The sequence below is a fragment of the Seriola lalandi genome, unplaced genomic scaffold (genome assembly GCF_002814215.2).
Source record: "Seriola lalandi dorsalis isolate HSWRI2012SDOR001 ecotype SW California unplaced genomic scaffold, Sedor1 jcf7180002054924, whole genome shotgun sequence".
Lineage (NCBI taxonomy): Eukaryota > Metazoa > Chordata > Actinopteri > Carangiformes > Carangidae > Seriola > Seriola lalandi.
Window position 1 is genome coordinate 260,828 of NW_019525476.1, and position 23,265 is coordinate 284,092.

Genomic DNA, 23,265 nt, shown 5'->3' on the forward strand with positions numbered 1-23,265 from the left:
TCCTTTTCCCAACCTCATATGTCACCGCATGTGGCTTGCCACTCATTTTATCCCGCCACTCCTCTCCGTCTGCTCCCTGGGATCCAGTTTCTCATATTACCTGGATCTCACAGGGGGCCCATTCGACTCCACACCAAATCTAATAATACCAGCTAATGCCTCCATCACACTCCCATAATGAGCTCGCTGTGGGCACTGGGGATTCGATCACAGACAGAGTCTACACGTAACCTGCAGGATAAATTACTGTGATAGACTTGATCAGAAATGCATGGACAGAAAACAAACAGATTCATGGTATTTTAAGCAACTCCACAAGCTGTTCCGGTCGCAACGCTGCCGTCCAAAGTTTAAATAGAAAGGATTAAATGAATGAAATCTAATTTAAATTCAAGAGAATGGAGCGATTATCGGTGTGAAATGACAGTTTAGCCCATTATGAACAGATAAAAACTTTCAGATTCACTGTATCGACTCTGAATTACTGGTGGTGGAGAAGAGCATTTAGAGGACACTTTGGATATTTTTATCATATTAGCAAATTTCAAAAATAGATAGTGCATGACAATTTCAATTCCAAGTTTTAAGCTCACTCTGAGCTGAAATAAGGATTTGCTCTTGTCAGTCAGTTGTCATAATATCCATTTGGAAGTTTAAAGGCCCTGAAAACCAATTTTTTCAAATCAGCTTCATATGATTCTTGATGGCTCCTACATGAACACAACATTTAGGTTAGAACTATTTTTATTTTAATTTCACATGAGCGATTTCTGTGAATGAGTTGCTGTTTGTGCTCCTCTCACTGGTTTAAAGTGGGCATGAAAAAACGTGACCTCAATTAATTTCCTGCACCAATCACAATTTTGCAATAATATCCTTATGTTGCCAGCACTGCCCACATCCTCGTGTTTCTGATGAAGAAACATGTCATAACTGAATGTCATAGCTGAATTTTTAAGCATTAAATGCTTCATGAATAATAACATAATGTGCTTTTGTTTCCAAATTTAACTTAGATAGTTGCTTATGTAGTCAGGAATATTTGATGTTAGAGAGACGTACTTTAGATTTGAAAGTAATTTTTCTCGGGGGCTTTAAGAACACTGGGACTTATCAGTGATTAAAGGTTTGTATTACTGTTTCCTTATTATCTAATGTCATCATGGACAGATGGACGTGTCAGGGGGCAAAGCTGTGGTGCTGGGATAGGGAAAACAGCCAAACAAATACCAGTTTATTTACACTGCAGCCAGCATCATCACTTTGTCTTTGTTGTCTCAACTCCCCAACCCTGGTTAGGTTATATCTGCCCTTGCAGTAATCTTAATCCCTTTGCTTTTTTCTACAGTCTGAGTGCTTTAATTTGGGTAACAAGTATTTTGGGGGGTTTTTGTATCTTTGACTAAGCAACAGCTATTTTTTGCCCCAATCTCTGCATTTTGAGTCTGCAAGTCTGCGAATCAGTCTGTTGTATAGTACGACCCTAAAATTGACCAATTCACCCTCATCCAAATGAAAACATCAATCAAAACACAAACAAACAAAACCATCTCTATCTGCATAATAAACTGTCATAATTAACTACATTGATTGTTCAAAGTCAATCATCAGTCAATTGCTAGAACGAAGGCAATTTGTTTTTGTTGTATAGTTAATAAAACAAGAAAATGAAAAAGTGAGAAATTGAACAATAATTGCCCGCAGCACTGCACTGTGTTACTGCATGCTACTACTCACCTTAGAAAAGTTGAGTGTGGATTTTTGACATTACTCAATGTGACTTCTGTTTTAAAAAATTGAAGCAGACCACTCCTTAAACTACTTCATCCTTTTCCTCTAAAAGTGTTTCTCTCACTTATGAACACATGAAATATTTCTTGGTCATTTATTTAAATTACACAAATGCGAACATCAGTGATCTTAAATATTTATATATAAGGAATTTTACAGGTTAAAATGGATTCAAGCATCCTTTTCTAATTAAGGGCTAGATATATGAATGTTTCCCTTATGGTGAAGCTTCTGAAAGGAATGTAAGAGCAATTAATGTATATGTGAGGCGTAAAATGGTGACTGTAACTGCAGCCTTATGTTAAGATTGTGGGGACTGTTACTTATTAAGTACCTGCCAGGATTTGGCAGTAAATAAAACGGCTCCAGATTCTGACCTGAAACATTTGCTTGACCTTCCTGCGTGGCAGATTCACATTCAGCTTGTGGAGAAGTTGGGAGATCTCTTCGATGTTCAGGAGACCGTCTCCATTTTTATCAGCCTCCTCAAACGTCTGCTTCATCCACGTCACAGACACACACATTAAGGAAAATTAGGTATTTATCATATGGAGACTGTTTATATGTGGATACCATCATTTGTGCATCTAATAACTATAGTTAATCTGTCTGTGTTATTTCATGTATTTCAAGTCAATATTGTCTTTGTGAATCATGGTTATGTTTAAGCCTATAGAGCAATGTGATTACACAAACCCGTCTGACTATAAACAAATGAAAACTCAGACTTTTCTTTCAAGGTGATCCACATTAACAAGTGTGTCTGACCATGAATGCTGGGTTACAGGTGGATGAAGCTCAATAAAACTTAAATATGCCACTTGCCGAGTTCCTAGCAAGTCAAAACCTTGAAATTCACTTTCTGGAGAAGGATTTTCTTTTGAAAAATTTAGTGTTTTTATCTGAACTGAAGGGGGAAAAAAATCTCTCAAACTAAATCACATAAACACATTTTCTTTCCTTCCTAGAACATTGGTCTGCTCTTGACAGTGCGCTGTGTTTCTCCTGACAACAGTGATTTGTATGTAAGTCTTTCCTTAAAGGATATTGGTTGTGTGTACGCTGCCGTTTGGCCAGTGAGTCCTCATCGCTGATCCCGGCCATCAGGTAGCGCAGGCCAGTTATCCAGGTTCTGGCTTCTTCTGCATTGGACGTCACCAGGTCAAGGGACTCCATGTGGTTTCCATGGTACACTGTGAAACAGCAGGCCGGGTTGAAGCTGCCATCTGCATGACGATGGAAGATGTCCGACTGACCGCCCTCTGTCACTTTGTACAGCGAATCAATGGTGACTGATCAAGAGAAGAAGTGGGATGGAAAGGAAGAGAAAAGACTACTTTGATTATTTGTTAAAAGGCCTAAAACCAAAAAAAACTTGATGGGTGAATTATTGATTTCTGTCATTGAATTACAACCTAAAGAATGAACGGTGAAATTCTATTGTTTTCCCATTGGTAGGAAATCCCAGAGAAAGACCGAGACCAACTATAATACTAGCAAGTAATGCCTGTGTAGCTGGAGCCTGATGCAGCCTACTCCTCTGTGCCATAGACCTGTTATTGCTATTAAAAATACATCAATGAGCCACACTGTTGCACTGGGTTACATGTTCCTTCATTACCATGAACACAGACACTTCAGTTTAATTTGAGCCAATCCCACATACATCATAAATACTCATTAGAGCATCAAATGTGTATTAATCCACAGCTGAAAATAGTCCCCAACAAATGCACTGTTTACTCCTGTTTGAAAAACTATAGTGTCCAGAGGCTCTTGGAAATTATGAAAAAAAAAGAAACTATGTATTGTCATTCAGTCAAAGGAATGTGCCACAGCAATCCCTTGCAATGTGTTACCTTAAAAAAATCCTATTCAAAAGATGAAAGAAAGATGAAATATATAGATTTTAAATTTAGAAAAAAAGAGCACACTGATATCAGATCTAAGCAGATGTCTTAGGTTCAGAAGAGAAAAACTTTGGAGTGGTGTATCTCTAATGACAAAGGAATGACTGGAGCAGACAGCAGTCAAGTGTAAAAAAAAAAAAGAAAAAAAACTTGAAATAATTGGCAAAAAAAAAGTCTGTATTCCTCTTTGACATATGAAACCATGATCAGCAATAAGCCATGAATAGCATTATGCAATCTCCACACTTTCTGCATTTCTCTGGCATGTGTAAAAATACACAGAGAAGCCAATTCCATGTGGGCTTCAGAGTGTATCGCAGTCTAATGAGATTGGAGTATAAACTTAGCTAGCTTTGATTCTGTGTCCTTGTTAGGAGAGGGAAACAGCCTGCAGTAGACATGTATTTACACATGTGCTTTATCTGTCTCTTCAGCTCGCTCCTGCTCTCTTCACAGGATCTCTCAGGTGTGAGCCTATAACTTGCTGTTGAAGGTGTCTCATTCAAATAAAACAATCCAGCTATGTCTCTCATCAGTGCACTAATGCGTGTTGTGTTTTGAGAAACACGATTATGTTCAACCGACAGATTAAAGAGTTAATGCTTTCAAGATTTTATTCAATTAATTGCTTCTCACCAGCCTAAAAAGTGTATTTTGTAATAATCCATAGCAAAATTATGCATGCCCATTTTCCCCATCACGCTCATTTCTCTCATCCCTTTACATAACCTCATTTCTGAAATTCTACTATGACTGAAAGTAACAATATGGCAGCGTTATTTTGATCTTGCTCAGACAGACAGACAGCACACACACACACACTCTCAAAGCTCATATTCAAAGAAAGAACTGGGCAGCTGGTGGTGTGTGTGTGTGCCTCAACCTCTGAAGCACGATTGGTTTTGATGCTGCAGGTACCAGCAATGAGCAGGATTCAAACCATACACTGCACTGCCGGCGCTTTACAGTCATGAACAGCCCCTGCACACCACCAAGTCCCCTTCGCACTGGGAGCTTCTCCCTGAGCACTTTTTACTTTGGGTTTTGGACTTCAAAATTAATGCAGCCTCGTGAATTTCGACCTCACATCCATAAATGTACGAGCAGTATTCTAACTACTTGGTCAGACACTTTACCCTTATTTTCTAAAGCCTTTGAATGTTTTTGTGCTGGACTTAAAATTCACTGCAGATCTTGAGGCTCAAACCAAAGACCTCAAGAGACCAGGTCTGTCTTGTCACTCCCTGACCTATTTGAACAAAATAGCTCTCCTTTGAGCTCTATTTCTAAGAGATTTTGATTCTTTTCTTTGGACACTGGACTTAAAAATTCCAACGCATTTCACAGAGATCAAACCCAAAAACTCAAAACTACTGAATAGTCCAGTTACTCCAATACCTTTCCCCTTGGCCATCAAGATCTGCCAATGGTGATCCCAACTTTTCCTTTGGACCGCACCCAAGGGAAACAGTCCAAGAAATAGATTGAAACTGTCCTGTCCTTAACGACATAACTCAGCGTGTTGGAGGACTGCTTGGAAGTTCTGAGGTTTGATTTTTTGAGCCTCAGTGAGTTTTGAAGTCCAACAGCCAAAGTGAAGACTCAAAGGCTTGTAAGTGACTGACCAAATGGCTCAGAGTGACAGAGGAAAGTTTTCAAATTATGAGGTTGTGGGTTCAATTTTCATGTAGCTTATGGATTTTGAAGTCAGACTTCCAAACAACAGAATCAAAAAGGTCTAAGACATTTGGTTTCTGACCAAATGTCTCAGAGAAAAAATGAAGTTTTGAGGTCAAGGGATCAATCAGTGTGATACTCTCTGCAATTGGATTAAAATATCCAAAGGAAAGAGTCAAAAGCTCCAAGAAACGAGGCTTCAGTGTATTTGGTCAAACAGCTCACAGTGATAAAGGACCACTCTGTAAAGTGTAAAGTCCAACACCTAAAGGAAACACTCAAAGGCTTTGATAACCATTCATCAAGGGTGTTAGAGTGTTTGGACATTTTAAGGATGTGGGTTCAATCCTTACTAGGCTCACAGAAATCTGAAGTTCAATATCCAAAGACTGAAATGCTCTAAGGAACTCTGTGTCCAACTGGTACAGTATTGACTGTTCTGAATGTCTGAGGCTGTGGCTTCAATCTTTGATGAATTTTGAATTGAGTCTGAGAGGAAATCGAGTCTTTCGGTGTGTTGGTGTGCTTCTTGTAAGGGTACACCCTTTGTGAAGGTTCAGTGAATTTAGTGCAGTGTGGTGGATTGTTATACGACTGCAAGGTGCAGTGGTGCAGCATCTATTTCAGATCCTACCTGTTTTCAGTTCAGAGGGCATCAAACCCAATCCTTCTGTGGTGGGTGGAACGTACACAAAGGGTTTTAAAAAATGTTGGAAGATTTTTTTCTATAATTATTAACTATAATGAAACAATAGTATTAAAGTACCTACAACTATATTGGTTTACGGCCACATTGCATACATTATACACACTTATCATTTTAGATACTTTAGTGTTTTTCGTCGATTTGTCACTCTAGTTCTAGAGTACAACACCACATGATTATTTTCAGAGTAGAAATTTGTTTAAATGTTGAAAACATTTTTGAAAGACTCCCAGTCTGTCCTCAAAACAGACAGTTCCACTGCAGGCTATAACGATAATAATAATAATAACAACTTTATTTATATAGCCCCTTTTAAAAACATTGTTTACAAAGTGCTTTGACAAACTAATCATAAGCAATGAAAGTCAAAAGCAGGACAGAAATAAGTTAGAGAGAGAGGGCAAACAATATGCTATGGAGGTCTCCTCTTTGAAAGGTAGCCATAAGCCTGGGATGCATATCACATCTTGATCATTTTTAAAAGAAAATTACAAAAGCATTCTTGTAGAGTAGAAATAATGTGTATGTGTGCACGCATACTCACTCTTAGCCTTCTCACTCTTGCGTGAGGGCTTCCAGCGGATGCAGGAGCGATGCTCATCCAGGTAGAAGAGCCTCACCAGCCCTTTGGATCCTGTCTTCAGCTTTACCATCTGTGTCCCGGACTGCATCACACTCATGCATCGCTCCACTGGAGATAAAAACACAAACACTGGGGTCAGTGGAGCACTATATTAAGACACAAAAGGAACAGGTGTCTGTCTTTATCTGTCTTTTCTCAGGAATAGGTAAGGCAAAGTGTCACAGAGTCGCACAATTAGTGGAGCAGGCAGCAGCTGATGTGGGTCAGAGTCCAAACTACAACAGAGATGCTACTATGTGAACACACAGGGCTGCTTTTTCTGTTATCCACTGACCTGTTCCTGAAAGCAGCTCAGAGAAGGAACAGAGAGATCTCATAGAGAGAGAGAGACATAGCTAATGTGTGTCTCTCTGTTCTAAGATTCACAGAGGGCCTCTAGGCTCGGGGAGAAGAAAATTTCTGCCTCATGCTGAGGCAGGTGGAAACTACGACTGAGCTGCTTCATCGGTTTCCAAGATGTAACTAAAAATTGCTTGGATTTTCTGATAGTCTCTGAAATGTCTGCTTCTACCCCAAAGCAATTTCATTTTGGGGGTTCGCTGCAATGAAAAATAACATTTTAAAAATTCAGAGACCTCACTGTGAACACTTTTCATTGGAATAATTTCTTCGGTAGAAACTAGTTGGAATTAAATTTGCCTAATTAAGGTTTGTGGATCATTCACAGCAGTAAGGAAATGGACTCTGGAATGAAATGTTGCTGCTGATTCAAACACGTCACAGGTAAAAACATTTTTGTTGTTTGTTTCTTTGTTTGTTTGTTTTTTTGTGATTTGGGTGAATTCACCCTTTAAACGGGCTGAATTGAATGTTGAGTATCAAGGTGTTGGTACTAATTGCTACTGCATTATGGTTGTTTTTAATACTATGGCATTTATATATTTATCTTCTCCATCAGTTTCAACATCAACACACATTCTCACACAGGGCGCGAGGTGATGACACTTCACTGTCTGCCCTTGCAATGAATTGTTGCACTGTGGTATACAATATATATGTGCATCATGTACTTGGAAGAGAAACTCAATTTTTCTGGCAGTCATCTGTAGGTAAAGGTTCAATTAAAGACACTTGAATTGAGCAGGAGAATGTTTGCAGAGGGAAAATAATGGTGCAGTGTTCTGAAGAGAAGAAAAGAGGGACTGAAATGATTGCTTGACTGCCAGGCGCAGTCCGGCATCGGAAAAGGATAAAAGACCAAACTTCAAACTTTTTACTTTTCATGACAGCCGGTGGCAGGGATACAGACGGGGAACAACAGAGAGGCAGGGAGATTTCCATCCTCATTAGTGGAGTGTGTGCGCACATGCCTGTGTGTGTTTGTGTGTATTAGTGTGTGTGGTTGGTTGTGCATGTACCGTGTGCTTTCATGTATGCATGCAATAAGTCTATGTTTACATGCATCAGTATGTATATACACCGGCCACAATATTAAAACAGTAAATGAAGAGTTTTAAAAAAAAAAAAAAAAAAAAAAAAAGATCAAACGTTAACAGATCGCGGGAAGAAATGTTAATTTTCAATTAATAGAATTCCTTCAGTACAACCTTGGCTGTGATGTATTTAGGTGTCTACTATCTGAGGCCATTTGTTTACATGCAGAAGGAGACATAAGTCCCACTCTCCTCACAAGACTCTCTTCCCCCTCGTTCAGTTTAGTTTAAAATTAACTTCTGACTGCAGTGAGAGAACCACACCGCACCTGATAACAGTGTACAAAACATAAGTGACACATATTCACTTCATTAATTTTACACAGATGACGTTAAGCCTGGTATAAACCATTCTTATCCATCATTTCTCTAATAAAAGTTTTGCTGGTCACAATGGAGAAGATACACGAGAAGATTCAATACACTGTATACTTCAGTGACACCAAAAAGTGCCTTGTTAGAGTTGTCAGCTTTACAGCTTTCTCTCTGCAGGTGCTCAGAGTTCACAGACTTATTTAAGGGCACTTCAGTTGGTTGAATGCTTGTCAACACAAAGGCTGGAGCCAAGTCCTCCAGGTGGAAGGATGGATTCTCCTTGTACAAGGCAACCTCTAAGAGACACTTAAACTCCTGGCGCTATATGATGATAATCTACACAGAAAGATGAAAAGTACTCCATACACTGATTGCTTGCTCCCAATTATTCTGTGTAGACATGACTACCAGAGATCGGAGTCCATCTGTTGGAAGCTGAATTGATTGGACATAGTTTAGAAAATTGCTGACATGAAATTCACACTGCATGTTAAGACAAAAACAAAAACCTAGCCATGAAGTCCAAGGAACTCTCTGTGGACTGCCACGATAAATCTGTAGCAAGGCATAGATGATATATATAAAACCAAGGACAGTGGCTTCAATAACTGTGAAAACGAATTTTGAAAGGTCCAGGACTCTTGCTTTCTTTTGGAAGACCAAAACTGAAAAAGAAAGAGAACCTAATTCCTCAGGGTTTGAAACTACAAAACAATCTATTAGCTCCTTGGAAAAATTAGAAAATCCAAAACGGTTCTAAAGCTGTAGAACATTTTTTAATCTCTCTATCCTTATAAGGACACACACACACACACACACACACACACACACACACACACACACACACACACGCACACAAAATATAAAAATGGATATTCTAAGATGACATGGGTGATTATCTTCAAAGACAACCAAAGTCAAATCTCTCATGTATTCGCATGATATTCGCAGCATATTTAAGCGTACTTCACAGAGCACATGCTGAGTAGAGTACTCGCTAACAGGCTCTCTGTCCTGAAGGCAGACTTAGCAATGACACAAATTTTTTTCTCAATATTTCTCGAGTTGTAAATGCTCACTCCAGGGACCGTATTACATACACACACACACACACACACACACACACACACACACACACACACACACACACACACTCATACATACACACACACATACACACACACACACACACACACACACAGAGAAGCACATAAATCCGAGCCCTGTGCATTATCTCCCAAGGTGCATGACAAATCACGAATGCACTAATGGACACAAAATCTGCTATGTTGATAACACCATGGAATATGTGGGGAGAGAAACAAACAGCTGCATAAATAAAGCAGTGAACTTGAGTTCTGACCAAGACGAGTCTCCATCCTGAGACACTTCAGCTCACAGTCAAGGCAAACCAAAAGTCTGTTGAAGGCTGAGCAGATATAAACATCTGGGCTCCAGGTGGATGCGATTTCTTGCCATTGCTGAACGGTGAGTGATTAATAGATCTGGTGCGATTAGGTTTTATCCAAGTTTAATGGACTGCAAAGGTCATCTTTTGTAGCAAACCACAGCGTATATGCTTGAATTTTATGTAAAATGCAAATGATTCTGGATGTTTACATAGACTGTGTGCAAATAAAACAAAGCAGTCTCAACTAAAAATTGCCTCAAGTCTTTTGTTTTTTTATGAACTACACTTTAACAAATGGTATTAATATAATGGTTCATTATTTTTTTCTGTCATCCAGCAGACAGAGAGCAACATTAGCATTTGGAGTTGTGCTTCTCTTCCACCTGATGAAGTCCAGTATTCATCCATTTTTAATTCTGGTCTCTTTTATCATCTGAGGGAAATATTTGGTTCCTTAACTTTAACTAACTTTGTTAGCTCAAGGCTTCATTACACTTCATAGTTGTCAACTACAACACTAATTAAGATTACAAGCAACATATATCATATATGCTATAGTGAATTATTTGAAGTCATTTGAATGTTTAGCACATTGAAGCGATTAATACAAACTCATATCTGTTCATAATGCATGAGCAAGTACTTTACACTGATAAGTAGAGTAGAAAATAATGGGACGCAGAAAATACAAAGAGACTCTGGGAAAAGAATTAATCAGAAACAAGAAAATAGGTCGCGTTTCATTATTAATCTCACACGCCACTACTGAAATTCATAGCTTCCTTAACGATGGAATTCGATGGAGGGCGCTATCGAATGTGGGTTTATGGAAGTATTGATCATATCCACAGTCTCTCTTACACTGAACAGACATGTTCCTCTGGGGTTTTGGTCTCACGCTGTTTCAGGCTACAAAATCCATGACTCAGATTAGACAAGCTTCCAACAACACATCCCCAGCGCTCACATATGTAACATCATAAATCAGGCCTAAAGTGAATGTACGCTATTGACCATTACTAGAGAACGCACGCCCATTTTCCCACAATTCCCTTGGGGTATAAATATGTAAGCGTAGAGACAGAAGACAGAAATCAGCTTTTTTTTCATTTAGCTCAACAGCCAACATGAGGCAGCTCTCCTGAAACTGACATGTACAGGTATCAGTTCATAATCTGTTTGTCTCTGTGTTGAAGCACAATTTAAAAGAACAGCACATACAGTACATATTGTTACTTCTCCTCACATTTCTTACCGATCTCTCCCTGTTCATCCTTGACATTTCTGCCAACATTCTCCACACACTTTACTCTCCATCAACAAGATAAGGACCATTAAGAGTTGAACCTGGTTAAGCTGAAGATTGCAAAGTAAAAGACACCAGGAGAGAAAGTATCAGGGTTAATGTCTGCCGGGGAGAGGGGAGCTGCCTCATAATCAAAGATGAAAACTAATAAGTGGCTCTCAATGATGGTTGAAGCAAAAGATCAGTGCTCTTCACATCTCAACACTCATCTCTTGTCCCATTTTCCCTCAAGCATTAATGATAAGACCATCTGAGCATGAGGGATTAAATTTACAGTCTTATTCTACTGTCTGTCTTGCAGGGCATAGCAGAAAAAAACAAATTCAGTGTCTTCTGACATTTATATGCAAGTTATCCACAAGTGTCTCTCTTTCCAGAAAATGTGATTTGATTTTCAGCCAGCTATGGGAATAAAAAAAAAAAATATGTAAAGCATCTTTTTTCTGTCTGACTCCTACTTTTTGGCTCCAATTTCCCATTCAATAAAACAGTCTCTGTGCATGTATTTACTGGAGTGCATTTATGTTTATGTGTATGCATGTGTGTATGTGTAAAAACTCATCATCTCTGTCGGCACACAGCAGAGAGAGCAGATCAAAGCTTTGTCTTGCCACAGAGGCAATTCAAACATATTTTAATGGGGTAGGTGATAAAAACGTCTTTGTGAAAACCTGATGAACAAAGGCCATCCTCACTTAGATCCATACAATATAGATCAGTCCAGGACGGCAAATACATAACACAGAGCACCTGGCAATCACATTATCATCCTTAGCAGTTTTCATTCATCATGTTCAATCTTAACTGTCATTTCAAATCTCAATATGGAATAAGATCGCAGCCGTCGCTGTCACCTCATTTCTAGGAGTTTATAATCAGTCAGGGCTAATATTTCAGTTCTTCAACGGCTCTACATGAGACCTCTGTTGAGAATTGGTCAGAGGGTGATGAGTGGAGTGGTCCACAGTCCAAAGACTTATCTTTATTTATTCATAACTACATGAATTCATATTCAACAGCATCTGTCTGATCCTTCATGCACTATTCATGCAACATAAGGCACCGCCCGAATTATCCCAGCCAGTTCGACTGTTGACGAAACACGAGCACAGCAATCAAACCAAAACAGAACTGAATGGAGGCGTGGTGTAATCATTTTTCACTTAATGCTCTATTTCACCTGTTAGCTCTCATGACCTGAAGGTCTGCTTTGTGTGCTGAAGCTCAATCAAGATGTGATTCAGTTTTGGCTGACTGATTGTCCACAGGACAAAATAAATGACATTTACACATTAATTATTGTGGGTTATTGCTATGGCGAGTGGAAAAACGCACAGAAATCAACACAGAAACAAGACAAACCTTCTCTTGCATGCAATGAGCAACAGCTCATTAAGACAAGCTTTCTGCAGGTTCAAAGTTATGGTTGCAGAAAGTGAGCAATTCGATCACCCTGGGGATACTGTTACATAAACATGAGCTCCTGCTCTTTTCATGTGCTATAAATAGCACCAGCAAGCAATATATGTTCAATGTGCGATATGTTTTTTCCACATACACATATTTTGCCATCGGAAGACAACCTGCACAGTCACAAAGAAATATGAGGACAAGAGGTTTTTACACAAAAGGGTAAAAGGTGAAAAATAGGTGGCAGTGGAAAAAAGACTCACTTATATATGTAAGTTTTAATGGGTTTCGTTCTCTAAGGCACACTGAGTTATAGTGTCTAGACTCACACACATACACATACGCAGACACTAACTTACCAATTTGTGTAAGCCTGCATTTTTGTGGTACAGCCACGGTGCCACCAATATGGTAGACATTACGCGCCAGCAGAGTCGCTACAGTTAACATGGCAGATTTTTCAGCAGGACCACAAATGAAGGTGGATCGAACTTTATGAGCAGATAAAACACCGGGATCAAAAAGTGAGGAATAAATTTCCTCCATGTTCACTGCAGAATATTAGGTTGCCGGTAGGAGCCACTTCCCCCAACACATTCAGCTCCACCTGTAGCTAAAAGCTCTGAAAAAACTGTTTTGGGTTTCCACACATCACACTTGACGGACACTCCGGACTGGCTTCAGACGTTAAGCTTCCACACTCCCAAATCGTCTCCTGCGCTGTGCTCTGATCTGTGGCAGCACCTTCATCTGACAGTCTTCTCTCTCTGAAAACAAACACATTTCCACCTTTCTCCTGGTCATCTCTTCTCCCGCTCCCACCTCCTGCATCTCTCTCTGATGTTCGCAGGTCTCTCAGAACATGTGCAGCTGTGTCAGTGTGGCTGCCAACGCGCTACCCTGTCGCACGGATTTATATTCAAGGTTCAGCAGCTACAGTATTGTTTATTGTGTAGTTTCTGGAGTGATTATGGAGAGTACGGTAGGAGAGTGCAGCAGATGCGTGTTACTGCGAATCAGCTGGATTCATCAGGGTCAACCAGTGGGTTACGGGGATAAGAACGATGACATAACATTTGTGATAATGCACTACTAAAAGAAAGATTTAATGGGTTGACATGTGGGGTGTGTGTGTGTGTGTGTGTCTGGGTGTGTGTGCTACAGGAAGAGTCACCGACCACACATCTGTCCATCTTGTACTAACTGCCCTTCTATTTCACATATGCTTTGCCTTGCGGGATGAAGTCCTCTTCATCCACATTCAACTGAGATTTTCATGTCCTCGAACACCCAGTCAAGAAGATCCCATTTTTTAGGGGCAACACAATACCATAAAAAAAGGACTTTGATGGAGGACCCATGGTGAAAAAAACAAATGAAGGAGTAGAATTTCACTTTGTTGGAAACACATCTGAAGAGGGACGCAAGTCTCATGCCAGCTCCACAAAAATCGAAACAATATGCAAACAACATCATAAATTCCATATAAAAATAAACCCATTACAAACTTGCCTTCTGACACCTGTCACCTTGTGCTCATAATTTCCTCCTTCTTACTGCATCACGTGGCAGTGATGTAACCAAAAACACATACAAAAAAAAAAAAAAACAATTAAAGGAGAGTAGAATTTCACTTTGATGGACACACCTCTCAAGAGGGATGCAAGTCTGGTGCCAGCTGATTCTTATTATGTAGGGAAGTGGGAGGTAGAGCTGTAGTGTGCTTTGGGAATTGCTCAGGAGGAATGTCAAGTGAAGTGGCCTAAAGATGCAAAACTGCAAGCATGAAGAAGAGTGTCAGTAAAGAGTCTCTAATAAAAGTAACTACAGTACTTTGGGGCAGTAATTACATATCATCAATTCTGAATAGGGTAATACAGTATATCCATTTTGGGGCTATATTTTTGGGGTTGTTCATTGTACCTCTCTGAAATAAACACTATTAACATCTGTCCACTGTCTCTGCATGGTCTTTTATTTAACACCATCACATTCTATAGTCAATTCTATATATTACATCTATGAATCATCTGGTAATATGTTCAAAAAAGCAATCAACCGGCATATCCAAGAGAAATGCAGTTGGAAAAGTCTAGTCTCGTTTTCAGATGAGATAAATACATCATGAATGTTATATCACTGTATAAATCAACAATGATAAACCCCAAATTACACCTCATGTAATCCCATCATATCTTATTCTTACATACAGTATATTCCTGAATTTGGGGTTATGTCATCCAGTCTTCATCCTGTTTCACTGTCTCTCTCAGGATACTCAACAGCTTATGAAATTAAATAAATCAGGCACACAGCTCTGTGACCGGTGATGACTTCTGCATAAATGCGTGTGGAAATCAGACTGCACCATGTGGGACAAATGTCGCCAGAATATCAGTGACAGTACTGAGTTTAAGCCTTGGCAAAATCAAACCAGCTCCACCAGTGTGATGGCAACAAAGTGAGGTTTTCATATTTACTCAAGCATAATAATAATACACAATGAACAAATAATAAAGTGACATTTAATCCATTCATTCATTTTACTTTTGCTTATCCAGAGTCGGGTCACAGTGGCAGCAGGTTAAGCAGGGTAATCCAGCACATCCCTCTCCCCAGCAACGCTTTTCAGTTCCTTCTGGAGGGGCCTGAGGCATTCCCACGACAAATGAGATAATCTCTCCAGCATGCTCTGGGTCTACCCCGGGGTCTCCTACCAGTCGCACATGCCCGCAAAACATTCAATGGAAGGGGCACAGGAGACATCCTCATCAGATGCGCAAATCACTTCAACTGACTCCTTTCAACATGCAGGAGCAGGAGATCTCCTCGGAGCTCCTTCCAGATGCCTGAGTTCCTCACCCTATCCATAAGGGTGAGACCAGCCACCTTAAAGAGAAAGCTCTTTTCAGATGCCTGTGATCGCTTTCTCATTCTGTCAGTCACTACCCAAAGCTCACGACCATAGGTGAGCGTTGGAACGTAGATCAAATCAAAAGCTTTGCCTTCTGGCTCAGCTTCCTCTTCACCACAACGGTCAGGTATAGCACATTACTGCTCATGCCACACCAATCTGTCCATCAATCACATGTTCCATTTTACCCTCGCTCGTGAACAAGATCCCGGGATACTTAAACTCCTTCAGTTGAGGTAAGAGTAATCCACTGAAGGGAGCAATCCACCATTTTCCAGCAGAGAACCATGGCCTCAGACTTAGAGCTGCTGACTCTCGTCCCAGACGCCCTTTGACTCTTTGTCTGCAAAGATCAGAGAGGTGATTCTGAGATCCCCAGACTAGACACAATCCTCCCCCCAGCTGCACCTTGAGATCCTGTCCATGAAAATTACAAACAGGTGACAAGGGACGACTCTGGTGGAGTCCAACTCCAAATGGAAATGTGCTTGCCTTCCTGCCAAGAATTCAAACATAACCCTCACTCCCATTATATGAGGGCCGAATGGTTCATAGTTACATTTCATTGGTTCATTTTTCACTGAGGCCTGGATCCTTTCCCAGCATGCATTAGGTGGAGAGCAGGTAAACAAAATGAATGTTGTCAATCAGGACTAACATGGATAGACAGATTTTCACATTCATACCTATGGGACATCTGGGGTCTCTAATCCACCAGAAACACAGATGTAACCTGCATGAATGCAGATATAGCATGCAGACTGCACACACAAAGAAACACAGAGTCACACAGCAACAACTCATCTGCAAGCGTTCTGTGGAAAAATAAATAAATAAATAGAGAGAGCATACATCTAAAATATCTCCTATCTTGATCAAAAACTTTGCCAGGCTCAATACTTTACAAGACAGAGCTTTAGAGGAGCTGCCAGATGGGTTTTGTTACCATCGGACAGAGCCAGACCAGCTGTTCCCACTGTTTTCAGCCTTTATGTTAAGCCAAGATAACCATTCGCTAGTTGTAGAGTAGCTTCATATTTACCATACAGATAAGAGAATGGTATCGATCTTCTCTGCTACCTCTCAGCAATGAAGCAAATAAGCATATTGCCAAAAATGTCTGACTCTTATACAGTAAGTTGATCCTTTGTTTGCTTCTGGCCTAAAATTCTATTAAAAAATGAATTGAATTAAATTAAAGCCCCTGAAAACGAGTCTTCAAATCTATGTCTTTACAATATTCATGACTAAATAAGCAACAGTTATGATTGAAGATTAAAATCCTTAGCGACACTGACAAAATGCTGCTACTCACTAACAACGATTTATTTGTGTTCATGAAAGTGGCAGTTTATCAGTGGCAGTGTTTCTCCACTATTACAGCTTCAACACTTCACCAGCAGTGAAAACTACTGGCACCAATGGGGATGTATTCAAATAGAAATACCTTTTAGAGCAAACTAATAACACAAAACCTGTGTGGAAGAAGTCAAAAATATTTTGGTATATGCCTTATTAGTGACATAAAAGGTTGGGAAACACTGGGAAATGAAGAGCAAAAAGAGGGAAAACACACACTCTTATCTCACAGTCACTCAGTTTGCCTAATTAAGAGCGCTCAAGGCAGCGCTCAAGTCACCAATGCTACAAATGGGTTCCCAGGTCCCCCATGGGTGCAGAGTGTAGAGCAGCACCAGAATAAAAATAAACTCATGACAACTGCAGCATGATAATGCATTCACCGAAGATGCTACAGGGGACTCCCCGGGTAGAGGAGTTCAGCACTAACATCAAAGAAGGGAGCGGAAGCCTGTGTGTGTGAGTTTGTATGTGTGTGTGTTTGTGTGTGTGTGTGTGTGTGTGTGTGTGTGTGTGTGTGTGTGTGTGTGTGTGTGTGTGTGTGTAAGCATGTGTGTGCAGGTTTTATGTGCACATGCAATGTTCAAGCTTCTTCTTTCCTCCTCTCGAAGCTAGGCTGGATGACTGTGAGTAGATTGAGATACAGTATCTCTGGCAGCAGAGCCAGACTTCCATGCAAACTGTCTGATCTCAGCTACTTCACAAGAAATGTTAGAGAGAAGCCATAACTGCCTGTCTGTCTGGTGCTTCATTTCAGGGGCCTACAAGTGTTGGACTGAGTGGACCAAGCTTCTAGGTAGCTTATTAACTGCTGAGTGGATGGGTGAAAATGAAATAAAAGCCGGTGGTTATGGATAATTTTCTTCTGTTTCAAGCTTAGATACAGGTTTCCAGAGCACTCCGAATGCTCTTGATAATTGCCCAGCTGCAGTTTTATAATAATGGAAGCCTAAAAAATCCCAGTAAGTTTTAGAAGCTGATGTATTGAACTCTCATTCTAAATGCAATTACAAATGTGATGTATTGGCAGCTAAGTCAACATGCAGACAGATACAGTTATTTATCTGCGAATTTCAATGTAAATGCAAATTATGATGTTGTGGGAAAGGCAGAATAATAGATGTGACACACATTTTTCTTAAACTAGATACAACAGTTAAAAGGAAAGACGAGGTTTGTAGAGGTTTTGTATTATTTGAATTTTTTTGATGCTACCTGTGATTCAGTACCAATACCAAAACAATACCTTTAATGTTCTGTAAATGAGATTTTTAACACTAACATAGCAGCAAACCACTATTTTCTAAGTAAAAATGTAGTGCAGTAATGGCAGAGCAGAGAATGAAGTCACACCCCCTCTGTGTGCATCTCTTATCATACTGCACGTGTTTGTTACATGGGGAACACACTGCCTGCGTTGCGTGTGCGTTTCGGCTGCGTCGCTGTGGCTCTCCTGGGTTTGCCTTGGATAATGGCCATCAGCAGGCTACTCAAATGTTGGATTTCTAATTTATTTTTGACAGAAAATGTCATTAAAATGCCACTGTCTCCACACGCAGCTGCTAAGAAATATGATATTTATATTTTTCATGTTTGTGCCATATTTAGATTCAGCCTAGACATTGAAACTATAGTAAAAGGTGTAAATTGTATGTAATGTTTCTGGTATGATGTCAGTATCACTACAAACTGGTCTTTTCCATGTCTATGTCTATTTGTCCTGTGAACCATGTGCATTACAAATAAAAAATAGGTGAGACGCGGAATCTCTAAATCACATTATATAGCTGCGAGGCAGTGTGTCCACTCTAACCCGTTAACGTGGATGCCGAAATTAAAACCAAGACGATCTGCAGAAGCCATGTACATGCCATGCAACCAGTGCGTTCCTGGCCATAGTGGATGCATGAGTCCCTCCCTGTTAAGCCGTTGGCCCTCCCCACATTTACAAAGACACAGGCACTGCCCACAGGTGAGATGGCACCTGTGATGCAGGAAACAGCGTTCAGGTGAAAAGCGACTTTCCAGAATTTCCTCCACTGAAGAAATCACGTTTTTATTCTAAAAAGGCCTCCAACAAAGAAAGAGATAAGACCTGAGCACAGGGCACTACTGACTCAAATCCCAGTTGGCCAGTGGCCTATCAAAACATCCATAAAGTTTTTAAAGGTTTTACTGGTTCCATCAGTGTCTTTACCGGCTCCATTAGTGTCATTTGGGCAGCTGGTCCCAGCAGATAAGTCCAAGGCTGAATTTCTTTCTCAGTCCAACCATGGATCAGAACAAGTGCTGGTTATGGCCAAAGCGAGGTCAGAGGTGTGGCCAATGAAGCATTTGTTTTGGTCTGAGATGCTGGTGGTTCAGTGCTACATCTAGTAGCAGTGATGATTGTTTACAGTCTTTAATTTGAGATAATTGCCAAACTAGAACTGTCTCAAATTGGCTAGATATTTTCATTTAATCAAGGAACTGCCTGATCAGATATTTGGCACTTGACAGTTTTCAACGGAAACATATGAAATTAACAAGAAATGGTATAAGAAGAAGGGGAAGAGCTAAAAGGATGAGAACGTGTTCCCTCCCCCGGTGTCTGTTAGCTGTTTTTCTGCCCTGGAGCGAGAGAAAGGAAGAGGCAGAGACGAGGGGAAGGGTTAGAAGATAGAGGGAACGTGCTGAGATTCATCATCATCAGTACAGGAGAGACACGTGGAAAAGAACATATTTTACATGGAAAAGCCATTTCCTCCATGTGGAGGAGATTAACAACTGTGCATGCTCCTCCAAACCTTACTCTCTCCATCATTTTTTTCTCTCCTCTCTCAGCAAGGGCTCATGGTGCCATGCACCTTGTCCTAGCACAAGTGTTGACAAAATGAATAAAGCCTTCTTCTCCATTGAGGTTCGCAGGGGCCCTCGTCCTCACACCCCAATGCTCTCATAGAGAGAAACACACAAACCCGGGTACTGCAGGGGTGAAGACTGACAGCTTGACACATCCTGCTTTTTAAGTGCCAGGGATGCACCATATTTTTGACAGCGTGCGGCAGACAGCGAAAGGGTCGCTCTAATAGCCCAGGGACTAGCTGGGGCTTCAATTTTGCCATCAAAGCTCGACCCAAAGCTCTGTCACATTGTGTGGTGCTCAACATGTCTTGCCTGGGTTTCAAGACTCTCCTATTTCCGCTGATGCCAACGACAATCCAGTCCACCTCTGTTACTTAACTGTGGCATGTGGTAGTGCAATGTGGTCTGTCAGTGTCTCAGACATCTTCTCACCAAGGCAAAAAACAAAACCTATAAATGTAGATTTCTGTGAACAGTGCAGAAGATGCAGGATTGTACAGGATGTGGCACATCTACACCTATGTGCTGTATGTAGTGAGGGCAGAGTAAGTCTTGTCAAATAGACGAATTAAGAGGCTTTTCTGCCCCCTGGTGACATGTAAAAAGGGGCATTTTCAGCACCAGGGACAGTTTCCCTCTGCTCCACTGCTGCTCTTCATTAAGAGCTCAAAATGTGTCAACAATTTATAAATTCACATAAAAATAAATTGACTGAGTGGTGTTATCTAATTAATTCTGACGTTGTGAACGTATATTGTCGATGCGCAGTAGGCTAATCATCATGGCACAATGAATTCCTAATGCAAATTGACAACCCCCAATTAAGATTTCTCAAGTGTTTGTTGACGCCTTGTTGATGAAATTTCTCCACAACAATCAGAATTAGAATCAGAATCAGCTTTATGCAATAGAGAAATTACGCATGAGCTAAAGCCTGTTTGCAGTATAGGGTAGTGGGGATCCAAAGGAATGCGTGCACCACACGGCGTTTTCCTCTCCAGAGACAGAAAGATGAAATAACCAAAGGACCAGAAGCTTGAAAATGATCACTTACCCCTCTCCAAGCTGAGATTTCTGCAAACTTCAAGTTCTGCCATTTAGGACTGGAGCTGTCTCACAAGGTCCCTCCATGCGCCTTTGACATCATTTTTATTTCCTGGTTGAAGCGGTTTGGAATGCCATCAAAACATGCCCGATTAGTCCATTTCTCCATGATGACTGGACGTTCACATGAAGCGCGCCATGATGCTCAAGTGTCACTTTTTATGTTAAAAAAAAACGAGTCCAGAGACAAACTGCTCCTCGGCACCTTCCTCCCTGTGCAGTCTGCAGAGTGGAGTCACAAAACCATCAAACCTCTCACATCCACAGCCTCTGCGCGCACATCCTCTGCACTCACCAGACGCAACACAGAGGCACAACGATAAGCCGATTTCTCACACGCTCGGTGGACCGAGGGAGAGTGGTTGTTAATAAGCAAGCGTTTAAGACTGGCTTGGAAAGAGCGAGGGTGAAGGATCGTGCACAGAGCAGTGACTTAACCAGCAGAGTTGGCCATTTGGACATTTCATCAGCTTCGGTGCAGCTGTTTGGCAACAGTTTGAATTCCCCACCAAACTGAACTCGTGTCGCATCCGCCTGCTCGTTTGTCTATGGACAGCTATTCCTCGGAGTACATTCTTAGGAGGAAAAAAAAGGCACCAATGCGCAGGAATGCCTGCTGTGACCCACTTCACGCTCTTTGTCTCTCTCAGTTTATGTATCAATTCTTCCTCAGAGACACAACAGGGGACGGGCTTCGTGAAATGTGAGGGATGCTCTGCGGCGCACAAACAGGAGGTCCGAGTGCCAACAGAGAGAGAGCGAGTAACAGTGAGCGCAAGATCTGTGTAAACATGAATTAGCCTAATAGGTGTTTCTCAGCTGTTAAAAAGCGTGTTTTTGTGTGTGTTAACAGGTTCGAGAGTATGATCCTCATTTCCCTAATGAAAGTTTGTTCAGTCTGGAGCTCCCACATTAGTCTTGTTCACTGGTCCACATTAAAGCCATTTAATTAAGGATTGCAGGAGACAGTTATAGAGTGACCGAGCAAGCAAGCGCGCACACACATGCGCGCGCACAAACACACACACACACACACACACATACACACACACACACACACACACACAGTGTACAGTTGCGTTCAAGCACTAAAAGCCGGAGGCAGAGGTTACCAAATCGATTAGTGCTGTCTGGAGGGACAAAAAGACATGTTTGTGCACCAGTGGTACCCTCAGTGTGTGTGTGTGTGTGTGTGTGTGTGTGTGTACGTGTGTGCGTGTGTGTGTGTGTGTGTGTGTGTGTGTGTGTGTGTTTCCAATGATTGCTCACAATTGATTTAAGTATAAATCTCTCTTCATCCACACCTGCCTGATCACAGACAGCCCCCTTCCCCAACCCATACACCCCACCCCAACCCAAATCTAAAACCGGTTCTCTCACTGATTTATGTACCTTGACCAAACAAAAACCATCCGCCACTGTCATTCACAATGGACTGGAAACAACTGGGAGGATGGCAAAGAGTCAAAAAAGTCATGTGGAAAATAATCGAGGAAAGAAAAGACGGGCATATGTTTTCTAAATGGTTCTGTCTGGCAAGAAAGGACAAACTGTCAGGGGCAGGAAGGAATAAACACAGACAGAGGTCAACAAGATGTGAAGTTTGGTGAAGATGTGACAGCTAGTTCTCTTCCCTCTATCTTTCTGAAGAACTTAGAACTGCAGGCTACTAGATTAGTATCAGAATATGTTATCTTGGTAGAAATGGATCGGAAGAGATGGAAGGGTGGACGTCATGAAAATGTATTCTCATGACATCCTCAGTAGGCTATTCGTTTTCTTTTTGACAGCTTTAATTGACTCTAGATTCTGGAAGAAAAGTCAACGTTGGCTCGAAAAATGTATTTACAAAGGGAGAAAATGGGTGAAATTCCCATAAATGGAAATAAATATCCTTATTTCTAAGCACGGAAGAAGAGGAAACAGACACGTGTGTTTCCTCTCTGCATCAATCAAGTCAATCCATCATCCACAGAAGAGTGCTGAAGCAGTCAAGCCTGATTTCTGAAGCAGAAAGTACACACACTCAGACAGTAATCTAGCACGCGGTTTTGTGGGGGTGGGATGTGGACTCCGACTGTAGTTAGTCAAGGTGAGGCATAAGGTGGTCTGTCTGCTGTAGGTGTGACAGCCACAGAGGCAGACGGATGCATCAGTGATTTGTCACGGATTTGTCTGGTGGATCAGTCAGTGTGCAGCCTCATCGCCTCAAAACTCATAAATCAAGATCAGAATGATCCTGGTGCAAATCTGGATTCAGCTTTGAGGAAGATGAAAAGAGCAGTATCTGATATAATATACTGAAATAAACAGGTACACAGATACATTATGTGACAGGGAACCCAAGTTGATACATACAGACAGGCAGAAGAAGAAAACACACAAAAGAACATTAGGTGTGAGGAGTTTCTCTTTTTTCCTAAACTTTGATATATTTGGCTT

At 40.9% G+C, this 23,265-nt stretch overlaps 1 protein-coding gene across 5 annotated transcripts in view; it reads right to left on the reverse strand.

Moving 5' to 3' along the window:
* plch1 (phospholipase C, eta 1) overlaps positions 1–23,265 on the reverse strand; it is a 59,294-nt gene that overhangs the window by 29,231 nt on the left and 6,798 nt on the right. For 3 of the 5 annotated variants that reach the window (XM_023431531.2, XM_023431528.2, XM_087169984.1), the window contains exons 3-5: positions 6,629–6,775; positions 2,840–3,083; positions 2,169–2,298 (exon numbers count right to left, since the gene is read on the reverse strand). In XM_023431531.2, coding sequence (XP_023287299.1) covers positions 2,169–2,298; positions 2,840–3,083; positions 6,629–6,775 — 521 coding nt within the window. Of the gene's footprint in view, positions 1–2,168; positions 2,299–2,839; positions 3,084–6,628; positions 6,776–12,961; positions 13,285–20,773; positions 21,365–23,265 lie in introns of those variants that run through there. The other 2 variants (XM_023431529.2, XM_087169986.1) reach the window with 2 other exon arrangements.